General features: G+C 35.5%; 1 protein-coding gene across 2 annotated transcripts in view; it reads left to right on the top strand.

Moving 5' to 3' along the window:
- Window positions 1–1,704: 1,704 nt before the first annotated feature.
- Window positions 1,705–15,064, top strand: part of LOC100650685 (rho guanine nucleotide exchange factor 10) — a 47,465-nt gene continuing 34,105 nt past the window's right edge. The window contains exons 1-5 of one of the 2 annotated variants that reach the window (XM_012309990.3): window positions 1,705–2,237; window positions 8,204–8,373; window positions 9,130–9,395; window positions 11,197–11,481; window positions 12,188–12,342. In XM_012309990.3, the coding sequence (XP_012165380.1) occupies window positions 8,266–8,373; window positions 9,130–9,395; window positions 11,197–11,481; window positions 12,188–12,342 (814 nt within the window). In that variant the 5' untranslated portion in view covers window positions 1,705–2,237; window positions 8,204–8,265. Of the gene's footprint in view, window positions 2,238–8,203; window positions 8,374–9,129; window positions 9,396–11,193; window positions 11,482–12,187; window positions 12,343–15,064 lie in introns of both variants that reach the window. The other variant, XM_003396327.4, reaches the window with a different exon arrangement.

The raw sequence follows: 15,064 nt of genomic DNA on the forward strand, positions 1-15,064 counted from the left end.
AGAAAGGAATTTCAAATATCCGTTTTATTTTGCACATTTTTTTTAAATCGATCAAAGTATGCCATACGTACTATTTTTATAATCGTATTCTTACTTATACCCTGTTACAAAGTTTTGCAAGTGAAACATCTAATTTTTTATCATAAAAGTATGAAAAGATCTTAATTAGCATACATATACATGCGTATATTTCAAGTTACAAAGTTAAAACAAAAAACGATTCAACAATAAATATAACATCTGACATTACCAGCAATCTTCATAATTTCAAAGAAATGACATTTTTAAAATTACGATAATAAATCTCATGCTTGTATACGTTCTTTTTCCAGTCGTGCGAACGATAATTTTTCCAGCCGATTAAAAACTCAAGATCCTCTGTCGGCTAAGCAAACCAACGAAAATGCAGATCCACGGAGGGTCAAGTTCGGTTGCTCGACATCATCTTCCCCTTCCATCGTATTCCACCTAGCTCTTAGCTCCCACCCACTTAAGTTCCCTTTATATATTCGTCTCTCTCACACCCATCCAACCATTTCTCTTCGCATTCTACTTCCCTCTTCTGTCCTCCCTTCGTTGGAGTCCTCGGTGTTAAACTGCTAGCAGTAAATACCCTTCCATGGACGTGAAATTGGCCGAAATGACTGCAAAGTCGAGGAGAAAAGAGCAAGTGGCAAGAAGGGCGTACAATAAATTTTCATCGGTACTTCAAAGACCTGTGATAGGTTTTTCGTTCGTGAGCGAGCGAACAGCTTGTGTGTGAGAGCATATACATGCAGGTATGAGTTAGGCGTGTATTCGTGATGGGTTCGGGTCCGGTGGTAACCGGACTACGGCATTCATACACGAACGAGAGATCGTGCGTGACTGGTCGGTCGGTATATAGTCGGTTTATAGCTGCGAGTGTGCGTCCGTGTGTATGTGCCCCTAACCTGCTCGTACATGTGCAGAGATTAGCGTGTATTGAGCGGGCGTGCACGTGCGCTACCGCAGCCGTGTCTGTCTGTGTGCCACGCTCCCGAGCCAGGAGACAACGAAACAATGGAACGTCGTCGTCGTCTCGGGTCCGAGTAGCGAGGCGAGCGGGTGGATTGTACTTGGTCTGCTTGTTCGTTCGGGTCTCGTACATCCACGAAACCGTACATGCACCGGGGATTTCTGAAGACGGTTTTCAGGCTCCCAGCAGTTCGAGAACCGCTTGCTCGTGACTGCCCCCTGGCGTACTTGTTTCTCAGTAGAGGCCGGGCCGCGACCAAGGAGGAACGCTTTGTGTGTTGGCCTGGAGAGATTCGTGAAACGTTCACATTGTGAAAGTTTGTTAACGCGTGTGTTTACTACTGTGTTTCGTCAGAAGTTTTATATGAAAATAAAACATAAAATACATCTAGATTATATACATCACTGTGATCATAACGAGGGTGTTTTTAAAGCGCGCGTGAGAATCGTCGATCGATACTGGATCACGGTAGCCAAGGAAACGCACAGAACGAATCACCCGGCATGTGAGTGTACATAAGTACATATATCTTTCCATGAGCAGTGTTTACCGACAGAAGAGACGAATTTCGTATGGAATCGGTATCATTCGTTGATCTTCGTCCCTGGAAAGCTAATTGTAAAACGCGCCTCATGGGATCGTAATCGCAGTAATCGTCCACTGATTGTCACACCGATGTGGCTGTGTGTCCTTTGGCTCATCTGAAACCTTAAGTTTGTACAATCGACGAGTGATTATCGATTCGTTCGAATAAATGAATCGAGTGTATTTAAGTGTTCATGATTTAAGAAATCCGTGCAGTCGACGCACTTTCTTTGGTTTGGTGTCGCCGCCTCGTACTCTCTCGCTCCCTTTCATCTTGCATTCCCTTCGACCATCCTCCTGTCCCTATCTTCTCTTTGCGATCCTCTCTTTCTGTTTTTCTCACTATCTTCGTCTACCTCTCGCTCCTTGTCGCTCCTTTCTCTACTCCATTCCTCGGTCGACCGGTCTCTCAAGGGGGCGTGCTTGGCCACATTCAACAATGAGCGAACGCAAAACTATCTAAGCACGAGGCGCGAACGAATGGTTCTCCCTGTGTTTTCTGACTGTGTGTGGCCCGATCTTTGCCCTGCGAGTGTGTTTACTCCTGTGATACGGTCGCTCGACCCCTTTTTTCCGGATTTCAAATGGATTCACAACGGTCAATAATAACTTAACCAGAGGATCGCCTTTTCAGCGTACATCACTTTTCCGGAAGGTAAGTGTACCAATGTTGTTATCTTGTGTATATATCTTCTTTTCGAGTAACAGTAGGATTTCGTTTGTTTTAATAAGTTTATTTTTAGTATTAATGAAACACATTGTTCTGAAGCACATTGAATCGCTTCTGTGTATCGCTTCTGAATATATACGGTAACTTAGGAAATTATTTAAATATACAGAAGCTTTTTATGAATACGTTACATGTTATACAACATACTAGTAGTGTGAGGAGACATAGTTATCATTGTACATAAATGTTTTCTGTGACAAGTGTTCAAATATTTCTGAAGTTTAAATTACTTCGAACATGATTTTATTCCTTAAACCTTTATAAGGCTCGGCAAGTCTTAAAATTCTTGATAATATTTGTGTTCAGAATAATTCGCGTGTACGTCGAATACAAGGAACAGTTGAAATCTGTGATACCCAGACGATTCATAGAATAGATAAAATTCATAGTGTGCTCAACTTCAACTTTTTGAACCTTAGCTCCTACTATCGAAATTAATAAAAACAAATGGGGGTTCCCTGAAGTAATGTAATAACAGTTCACAGTTTAAAAAAATGGAGGGGCGACAGCTAGAAAATTTATTATAAGATCTATCCAGTTATTCGAATTGCCATGTCTTCCGATGCATCCGAATAAACGGAGTTTCGGCATAGTCTCCATGCTTTTTTGTAACACGTTGCTTCGATGTGCGCGGTATCATCATGTATTAACTGATCTGATCATTTCAATTAACTTCTTAAACGAAAAAAACTTCTCTTGCAAAAAGAAGTTAGCTTTCAGCGAGTTTTTCTTTAATCCTATTAAATTGCCAAATTACTTGTCAAATCGATAATATTTCTTTCGAACAAGTTTCCCAATCCGGATCGAACGTGTGCGTCTATTCGCAGACTGTGCGTCGCAGTGTATCGGCTTTGATTCATAATCTTTGAACCAATAGGTATCATGTTCCCATTTCGAAATACCATTACTTCGTGTGATAGATCGTGAGAAACGTTACGGGTCTATGAAGATAGTTATCGTTCTTAGAGATATCGACACACGGTCACGCTAAAAACGAAAATCCTTGTTGTTATTATTGTAGAATTCTATTTATTTGAACTTATGGTAGGACAAACAGTTCACGGAACTGGAATTCATATAGCGGATACTTTTCATAAACTTCTCAATTTTATTACGTCAGTCCTCTTGCACAATAATTCATCAAATAATAATAGTAGTGAATTGACAAGTAAACCATAGATTATGAATTTTTCTTTTACGATTTTTTAATTTTTCATCAAATAGGATAGTCGATATCAATAAAGTCAAAATCATACGATCAAGTAACCTATAACATATAAAATTGACTCGGATAATTTCATTCTTATTATTATTAAACTCATTACAACTGGATAAAGGCAGAATTATAACCTCTAAAGTTAATTTGAAAATTCTCATTCGTTTCATTATTAAACTCGTTAGAGCTACGTAAGGATATCTTATTAATAGTAGTAATTTATAACTTATATAATTTCATCAGTAATATTAGCTCAGTTGCGCAAGAAAGTTCAAGGTATGTGATTAGTGTCCAATTTAAAAACGTCCAACATTATATTAAATCTTTTTTTAATTCATCTATTTTCTTTTCAATTTATATATTTATACAATATAGCTCCTAAATGGACCGTATATATAATAGTTAATTGATTCTCTCTATCTCCTACCTATGATTTGTACCATATAATAGGAATTTAGATAAGTGGATTGAATCGACAATTCGTTTAATCAAACACGAAACTTTCATCCCAATAGAAGTAGTTCCGCTAAATCTTTTTTCTCTGTTTCTTCCTCAAATAATTCAAGGGAATAATCTACTAGTATAGAAGCGAATAATTGAGCGCGGACATATGTCCGAGAGTTAGGTTCAACCAAATTGGACACGCTTTGACTTTGAGAAGCCCCTCTTTCAGCTTAATTCGGGATGAAACGAAATAGAACCCCGGACGAAAAGCCGGCGTGACGCGTAAAGAACCTTTTCAACAGAGGGATTTTAGGAACGTGTTTCCTTCAAATGCCACTGCGTGGATGTCGTTAGTCGCGATCGCAAAGTATGTATTTTGGGTATTTAATAGTTAGTTAAAGTCAGAGAAATCGACGTCATCGATGGGCCCTTCTTCCCGCATCGTCTTAGTAGTTGTTGGATGCTGTCCAAAAATACCGACGACCGCTGAAAGTATGCGTATATTCATGGTCGAGACACGATATAACGGAAATGATATTTCAGTACGGAGAACCTTGTGCGTTTGATCGCGTTGAGTGATGTATGCCTTAGGAAGCGACCTCGGTGATATTGACATGACAATGACGATAAAATTGAAAGTATATAGAATGTTTGTAATATACGTATTACTACATTATATACAAATGTATCAGGCTTATTTGTAAAATTCTTTTAAAATTACTTTTCGTTACATTGAAATTAACTACTAGAATAAATTCTATAGAATTAGAATATTTAATATATTTCACGTGTCCTGTATAATTATATCTAAACACTGACGATGGTATAATTGTGTAAAGAACTTTATTTAAATATCTTATTTATCATCTTCCATCGATTCGCTTAGGTAAACAATGCGAGTAAATTGACTACGTATAACGGAGAATGCGGAATATTGAATGAAAATGTTGATAGTTGATATTCAATATTTGACATCATAAATACAAATCATGTAGACGTTATCATAAATATTTACTAGGTAGATTTCTATCTTTATCGACAGAATAAATTCAAATGAAATCGCAGTTTATCGTAAACAGTCTGAAGAGACGTTTAAAGCCGTCATAAGTCTCGAGGCAATTGTATGGACTACGTAATTAAGGCAAATGGTTCATCAACTTGAGCAACCTAAGGCGGATGCGGCGAATTCCTTTATGAAATTAGTCTGTTATATATAGTTATTACTGGTGTGGAGGAAATGTTTGAGGAAATAATATTTTCGTATAATTTGATTTTTTCATCATTAAATTTGGTTCTACAAAGTTAACTTAAGAATTGTTTGAGTATTATGTTTGAGATCGTAACCGACGTATTATGTTGGTCAATAATTGAAACATTATCTCTGTTACATACTCAATTCTTTATAATTGTTATTTATATCGTTATATCTAAATAACAACATTCAATTCTTGACATTTAGAAACAATTTTCTATTAAAGCTATTCTTTATTGGATTCTTGTTTATTGAATATATTGAAATTTATCAAATTTCCAATACTTCACGTTGCTATGACAACGATCGTAATAAGTATGCGCAACTTCAGTGCGTTCGCGTCCATCGACCAAACAAAAAAACGCGGGAAGAAGCATGATTTATGTACCACTCAGAAATCAAATTCATCAATTCCGTGTTTTGAAAATTTTTTATTTTTTAATATCAGATATAGCATTTAATTATTTATGAAATAAACTATTAGAATATGATGGAGTAATAAACAATAGCGTTGCAATTGAATAATTTTTGTATGAATTGTAACACAACCTATCTCGTAGTTCCTTATTCTGTACGTACGCATTACCGCCATTTTAGTGTCAATAATTTCGATTGACGTACTTGATCAAAAAAGAATTATGACTTCAGCCAAATCACTTATGCCTGGTAATTGACTGCATTAACGTCAAGTGGGCAGGTGAAGATAGACACCAATCGTTTATCATGCAAGACCAGTGTGCCCCTATTTTCTTCGTTCTGGCAGCTACATTCCTTTACACATTCTACGTAATTTGAATTTTAATTAAATAAAACATTTAAATGAAACACCTACAACCGTATTAATTTCGTTTCCGTAGAAACAATATTAATACGGTTGTGTGTTTCATTTAAAATAATATTTACATTAGACAAAATTTACTATTTTCTATCGATAAACGTCATTCATATACACATGATGTATTAAATATGGATTTCCACTGTTTTCTTATTAGTTTAAAAGCAACGTTTAGTAATTTCATGGGAAATTCTTAGATTTTCATAATTTTTCACTATAAACTCTCACATTACAGAGACTTATTGGTGGACAAATTTTGTAATTTCGATATATTGGGTTGGCAACTAAATGACTGCGGATTTTGTCATTAAGTAGTATTGACGAAATCCGCAACCACTTAGTTGCCACGCCGATAATTCAACGGTTCTATCTTACGGAACTTAGACAAATTCTTGAATTTCAAAATGGTTCCCATGATCCAACGGGTGTCAAAATCTTTGCGAGTACATTTTTTCCAATAACGTGTAATTATTATTATCGTATATCATTGCCAATGATAAATCGACTAATTTCTATCATTATTATCGTAATACGCAGGGAAACATGTACGTGAGCGTCGCAAATAACACACGTTTATCTTGTTAGCTGGATCTCACACCCGACGTACATTATTACACGACGTTGCGTGTGTAGGGTGTTAGCGAATTATATGCTGCGTTTTGAATCTCAATCGTCGAGTTCTTACGGCACATCACGTCCCACACCTGTGTCTTCTTTTTTCTTTCGCTGCCAGTAGGAGACATCAGACACGATCTTATCGCGCGTTTAACACTCGACTTCGCTTCTTCCTTTAATTTCGTCTCTCGCCTAGATGTCGCACAGGAAATTTCCGTTTACAAAGTTAACTTACCCAAATATCTTCTTGGAAATTCTATTTCTTGCGAAGAGGAAGTACTCTTACAACTGTCGTCCCTTATCCACATAGAAGTAAATCCGAGTATTAAAATTCCTCGCTTCCTCGATGAACAAGCCTTTTGCAACTTTTATCTGTGAAACGAAGTTGCCGAGTCGAAGCTAAAATTTCCTTTCCACAGAAGCCACTTCGTAGCTTTTATCTTTAATTTTTTATGTAAGTTGAAACTTTTATTTCTTGTCTCCTTTGTGCTTCAACAGACACGATATAGAAAAAATTTCAGGAGGGTCTTCAAAATTATTTTAATGACTCGATTTTCTTGTTTGTGAAGAGCGTCCGGCACGTTATTCAAGTACAGGAGAATAATGATACGTTTCTCGTTGAAAATCGTGTAGACTGTAGATCATTTACGAAGTTCAAAGAACACGTACGTATATACACATATACAGGATTATGTTACACGCGTCGCTGAATTTCTTTGAAGGGATCGAGTGTGTCGTCGATCGACATTGCTTTTTCCTGCGATTATGCTCTGTCGCGTTTTCTTTCGCCAGACACGCGAACGTGCGTTCGTGTGAAACATGTGAAAAGACGATTCGCGATGAAAGCGAGGATCCAAGATACGAGGCGACTAGGGAACGTGCTTATTATATGCAATGTATTAATAAGGTTACGAAATATATATGTTAAGATAATAGGATTATAAGTCTAATTTGAAATTAGTAATGTTGGATTATCTTAAGCGATTAAATAACAATTTAGGTTAGGTTTGAGCTAGGTTATTTAATTTGAATTTCTTTTATACCTTCTATTTTACGTAATAAGTATCATTGATGGATTTTGTTACGTAAAATAAAGTAAAGTAACTTAACCTAGATTCTAAAATTGACTCAGCTTAACTTGACGTAGACTAAGCTGTTGGAAGTCACGTATGATTTAAAAATATTACAATAGTTAGGGATCAAGATTTAACACTTCCTTACGTTAAACGTACTGTGATTTAATGACACACACGGAATGAAGTTTGTACGAAACTAGGAATTTTAGGTTAGAACAGCATGGCGCCAGCGAGATTTAGTTCCCAATTTAGAGCATTCAAGTGGTTCGGTTATTCTTGATTTTTATTGCGAATTCTAGTGGTTATATATAGGATAAGGCGTTTTTAATCGCAGAACGAGTTAAGTTATTTTTCCAGGAGCTACAAATCGAATATGTGAAGAGAAAGCAAATATATTTTGAAGATGCAATAAACAGAAATGAGTAATAATGGTAGATGGTATGGTTTTTCCAGAAAAAGTGAGAGAACGATGAAAAAGAGGCGCATTAATTGAACGATAATCAGAACGATGCATCATGGCTTCGTCTTTAGGGGGACCAGGAATGGCGTCAGGTGTCCCGTCACCGCGAAGAGTCAACCTGGAGTTTCCACCACCTCCACCTTATCCACCGCCTCACAGTCAGGTATAATTTTCAGCATGCAATGTTAAACCTTATAGAACTTATGTCTAATGTGAATTCGAATGCGTGTATAATTCTAACCTGTATGTAAAATCAGCTTTGCCATTGCTTTGAATCAGTATTAGAGTATCTATATGTAATTAATACATGATATGATAATGTATGATATGATAATATATGATACATAACCTCATCGTTTGCTACAGAAATTAGAAATTGTAATTGTTGGAATTTTTAATTATTTTAAGAAATTATGTTTAATACTCAATTTAATATAAGAATTTTAATACTAATAATATGAAGGATATTAGTCATCATTTTATTAAAATTCCAATCATGATCACTTAATTTAATATACCACTTGGCATCGTCCATTGCATACGTATGTACAAATTAGTCGTGCATGTAATAATCTATAACGCGATCACGTGCTCGATGATTTCTAGTATTCAATTATATAAGAGCGATTCTGTTTTGAATAGATAATTAAATCAATTACATACATATATGAAATTTTAACGATTTACTATCACTAAGTTACCAAAATTGAATAAATTTATAAAATTGCTAAAACTTGAAAAGTTACAAAATTAAGATTATCAAGAATTAGGAAATTGCAGAATTCAAATTATTAAGAATTAAAAAATTGGGAAATTATTAAAAATATAATTCCATTCTTTAAACATCAATTTATCACTACAAAATTACATTATTCCGTACGATTACCATAACAACTAATATTGTTTTCCGTTCTTTCAGATGGCCTGCCCTGGATTGGTGGATCCTGGATCGGTAGCGTCACCGATGACGAGTTCTGCTCATCAGCATCCCCTTCAGGATTATTCATATGCTTACTTCGAACCTGGACCGAGTCGGCTGCATGGTACATATCCGGCGGAAGTTGGCCTGAATCGTGTGCAGCCACAACAACAGCAACAATTGCGCGCAGATTCGTTCAAGAGACACACATACATGACACGATATGGGACAGAGGAGAATATTTACGAGGAGATATCGGAGATCAAGTGAGAAATTCATCATAAAACTTAATTGTTCGTAAATAATACCTTTCGAGCCAAAATATAACGTGCACGAGCATGGAGGAAATCAAGCTAGAGTTTCTCCTTGGCAATTTAAGGAAGAATTTGCTATAACCTTGGAATTAACAGAGAGTAACAGTAGCGCGTGAGAACGCGATCGATTGAAAACAAAAAAGACATAATATTCGTAATAATGGCATGCGTTAGATAAGTATCGGATTTATGTTATGTTATGAGACTTTAATTGAAGGTTAATATGGGAAGAGCAGAGTCTTACCCGTCGTTCAAGTCAACCGGTTTCTTTAGCGACTTTTTTTCTGATGGTTTATCGGATAACATCCTTTGGGCGGGTTTCCATTACCTAGAGAACAGTTCATATAATGATTCTTTAAAAGATGATTCTGATAAAAGATGATTTAAAAGATGAATTTTAGACATTCATTGTAGCCACCATGTTCCATTCGAGTATTTACAAGTAAGATTCTTATGGATTTATAGACTTCATATATAACAATATATATTAGAATCTTACTAAGGATAGAAACTAAAAATTTAGTTCACCAAAATCGACCAAATTCCACTTTCCAAGAAAATTTATTAAGTAATTTTTAGGCCCAATAATTTCCAATAAATATTCTCAACAATAAAAGGAGCTTAACAGCAAAATAAATAACCTGGCGAATAATTAAGTCAAATCTTGAATATTGAGTCGATCGATTTTCCCATTTATAATATTTACTACTTTAAAGACGATGGATATTATTCCATGACAGGAAGACGGTGTTAGCTTTCAAGGGAAAAAGACCCGAAGCACGCGAGCTTCATACGGTCGATAGGAACGCCGATGATGATAGTCGCGGTAGAATTACGTTTCATTCAATCTAAACGATGATGAATACGCACGTTCATTCGCCTCGATGCAAAGTGAACTTCAACTGGCGCGAGTTGAACGCGAGGTTCAAGTGGACAACGAGCTTCTCCTCCTGCCCGACCACTTGGCCCGATTCGACGAATTCCCTGCACCGGATGCCATCAGACTTAACGATTAAAGTCGCAAACAATAAGAAAACAACCCCGAGTTTATGGTTACGAGTGTCTAACACCGTTTGTCATAATGGTGCGCTCCGAAACATATGGTCGAATACTGACCTCGCTCTGTACATACATATATCCTTTCGTTTCTCAAAAATAAGTAAATAAATAAAGTCAAGTTTCAATTATTCATACTTAATGTTAGAAGCTTAATATAATATACATCTATAGACAGTGTATGGGTATAGCAAGAATAAATCGAAAAAATATTATATCTTTCTAATTTATTTTTACTGGATCTAATTTTCTTTCTTGTGAAATATCTTGGAAATTAAATGAGCACTACTGTATCTGGAAGTATCAATAATAATTTTGAAAAATTTGGAAAAACAATTCTCGAAGGTCTTACAGTGATAAATTTGAAAGTTCTAAAAATTTATATCGACATTGAATATAATTAAAAATATTCATAATATTCTATAATTAATATTGTATTTATTAACATTAATAATTAAATAAGAAATAAAAGTAGTTAAATTATATCTTATATATATAGTCATAATAACCTTCCAATAATTGAAATATATCTCGTGAACTTTGAGGGATCCTCTTAATATCAATTACTTTAATAACTATGAATCATTGCTGAACGATTATCGGTCATCCACAAACAATCGCTTTATATGATTTCACATTGTATATGCAAGAGGGAAATGTATGTAAATACTAATGGAGAACTCGAATTCATTAGCAGACAATGTCACCGAGCGTTGCATGGTTCGAGAAGATCCCTAGTGGCGGAAGAGGTACGACGAGTTCAGTCACGGCATCGTCGAGTACTCGGGGAATTGAATTTGAGCGTGGAGGCGATGCTGATGCCTACCGTAGCCGATAACAACGACGAGGACGAGCCACAGGACCAACGAGGGGCGTCCACAGAGGAACTGTTATCCTCGGTCAGTCCCACCGACGACCTCCTTTCGCCTGTTGGCTGTGACATGGACAGCGGCTTCAGTGGAAGCTCCAGTGCAAGTTACAGGTTGATAGAGACACATTGTAATAACGTGTATGTACCTGGTGTGGGTGGATAATTTTGTGGAGCACCGTATACAAACTTTCTATAATTTATTTTACTTCATTCTTTTCGTGACTCGCTTCTTTATTATTCCTTTTTATTTATATTCATGCTAGAATCCTTTTTTAGGACTTCATATGATTCAAAGATGGATTATTGAAGAATTCATTTATGTATTTATGAGGGAACTCAAGTGTTATACAATCATGTTGAAGATAAACTGTTTTAGATATTTTTAATTGTTCCTGTAGTTCATTGGGATATTACAAAGTATTCTAGAGTAGAGAAAGGATTTAATGCATAGCAATTTTTATATAGATCATTTTATTGATATTTACTTGCAACTAATTACTCCTAGAGAATTGTAAATAAATTTTATTCAATTACATGTCATAAAGTATATATCTTATAATATTTTATACGTACTTTACCTGTATTAAAAAGGAAGTGACCATGAATCAACTACACAGAATAGAAGTTTCTCTATTATCTTGCACTCAAGAAGTGCATAAAAAACATTGCCACCATTAATAAAAAATGAGTCCACGAACTCTTTGTACACACCTCGTACAATTCTAATTCTAAGTATTCCTAAAACCAATGAACCTAAAGAAGAAAAAAACTAAGGAAGAAGAAAGGGATCTAAGAATGTTGATTGTTGTTTGTTCAGGTCGGGGCTGGGATCGTTGAGGAGGGGAATGGGCAAGACTAGCACTCCGGAATTAGCGGGCGGACAGCGTAAAACGAAAGCGGCTATGATCTGGAAAAAGGGTTGGAAAGGCTGGAAGAAACTGCATTCTTTCGGAAACAATAGCAACAAGACTGGTGAGTCATTTGTACTATATGCTGGCCCGCATTTATATTGTGCAATTCAGGTTATAGGGAACTCTACGTTATTTAATCGCTATCATAAAAATATTATTACAAGCTGCATGTATCCTCTACATATACAACATTTACTAATATAAGCAGATATATATATATATATATGAAATAGTGTTATAATCAAAGCACAAAATTTAGTAAATGTATATAGGTACCAACTACTCAATATATTACACTACATATATTTACATATATGAGATTTTTGCAATAACATTGACTGAGTATAAAAATACTTACTATTCCTAAGAAGTATATTCATTTACTTTTTGCACTTAGTACATGCATACGTGATTAACAAGTGTGTATTTACTGAGTTAATATATTCATTATAACGTATATACAGGGTATCCCGCAAAATCTAGCATTATCGAATACAGAATGCAAGTAAAGAATTAATTTAAAATTAATAGCGAGTAAAGAATAAATATTTTAAATGAAATCACGTTTTGAAAAAAATTTGATTACAAAGAAATACTCAGAAAAAACAATAATAAAAAATGAAAAAAACAAACGATAATTCATAGCGCATTCGATTCAGCTTTTTTCCGTTGGTTACCTCAGTTGTAATAAATCTCTGCTTTAACGAAAGTGTAAGCTGTGGTCAAGCTTCGGTCACGAACTGCTCATGGCTGGGAATTAATTATACTCGCGGCTGTAGCTGTATTAAAAATTCTCGCTGCGCGACTCTCGACTATCGTGCTGCGAATACGAAGCCAGTGGGAGCAAGAAATAGAGGTGTGCAGAGAGAGAAATCTCCAGAAGTGCCGCTCCTTCGTACAAGTGCTTTGAAAAGTATGCAAGGACTTCAGCACGTTCGTTTCTATGTGACCAATGTGAAATATTTAGAATTATTACAACCTACGATTTCAGTTAAACTTAACTTCAACACATATCTATATACCTCTACTACATTTTTAAAATTAGAAATTTAGTATTGCAGCCTATGAATGCTGTTAAACATAAATATAAAATAAACAAATATATCACATATCTATATCTCACTCGTACTTAAGGCAAGAGAGTTATAAGTCTAGAGGCGAGAGATGTTCTGAATTTCTCAGAAATATATCTTTTTCCATACTTTATCACATAAGATCCTGATCCATGACTAATTAGCGAAACTAGTAACCCACTATGTGTATAATAAATCTTAAAAATTATTATTATTCAGTTGCCAATATATACAATAATAGGTATAAGTAACCTCAAGCACAGATCTTCTACTATGTCAATGTGCAATATACATCTTTAATACTAATAGTTAAAATAACAGAATAATTGGTAAAAGCATATTAATCAGATCCAATACATTAGAATTCCTCCAAATAACAAATGTCTGGAAGAGTAATAAAGCAATTCTCTCCGAGGGCGAGCGGAGCTAATTATTTCGAACGGCATACATTGCCGAATGGAATACACTGCAAAACCTAACCGCAATCTTGATCGATTCCCCCGGCGAACACGTCTGGTCGTGTTCGGAGGCCCATCGAGCACCTTTTGTGCGTTCGTTTCATGGCCCTTTGTCGCGCATAACTGCACAAGTATGCGCAGGCCTTTCTTTCATGGGAACGCTGCCCTCTCCCGGACTATGACGCAAGCGTTTGGCCCCGTGTACGCTCGTGTGCATTTGGCGCACGAACCGAGTTAATTATTGGTACTTGGAACGGGTCAGCCGCGGGGTCACTCGGTGGAGAAGCAGATGCGAGACCACGTGCACGCCCAACTCATTCTTTTCTGTCTTTCTTTCTCGCACATTCTTCCCGCTGTGATCTTTCTTCTCTGCTTTGCATCATCTCCGTTTCCATCTCTTTTTATCTCGTTTGAACGAGGGTTTCGCTCGGACGTTGCGCTCAGATTTCTGAACGGTTCTCGATTTGGTTATATTTATTTTTACATGATACGTTTGACACTCGACAACAAAAATGGAAATCTATGGTTTTTTTTGTAAATGAGAGTTTATAGCGTCAATTTATCCTGTTAAACTGTATTAGCATTAATCTATTAAGAACCAATTGATAGGTTATTATAATTTATAAATATTGCATATTGTAAATATACTGACTGAAATATTGATTGAGACAGCGACAGGAATTATCGAGTTTATTAAATATTGAAATTAGTACACTTTTGCTCTCATATATTATTTATTTCTTAGAAAGAGATTTATGCGTTGTATATACAAAAAGTTAGAAAACATTTTTTATATATGCATTTTATATTATGCAGAGTATTGGAATTTTTTGATGGTTGGTATGATGGTAATTTTTATATGTATTAGATAATATAATGTGCATTAATAATAATGATATTATTATATGCATTAAAGATGTTGAAATTAGGTGTTTCGTAACATCTACTGTCATTTTTGCGTGACTTAAGCTGAGAGTATCACTGTTGAAGTCGCGGATACATTTATTATCAAACATGTCAGAAACATATATTTTATAGAAACTATAATAATAGCATCTTTAGTTTGTACTTACGCTATTCCTATCATGCATTTCATTTTACAACATTCCCAAAATTTTTCCACGTTATTTTTAAGTGTCTACAAACCTTTTTGTTACCTACTAAAATCAGCGTAAAATCATGGTAGTGAGTCGTATATTATACGACAGAAGGTTCCATCGATAGCCGACAGAGATTGTAAACAAAGAATCGT

The sequence above is a fragment of the Bombus terrestris genome, chromosome 7, assembly GCF_910591885.1.
Source record: "Bombus terrestris chromosome 7, iyBomTerr1.2, whole genome shotgun sequence".
In the NCBI taxonomy this organism is placed as follows: Eukaryota; Metazoa; Arthropoda; class Insecta; order Hymenoptera; family Apidae; genus Bombus; species Bombus terrestris.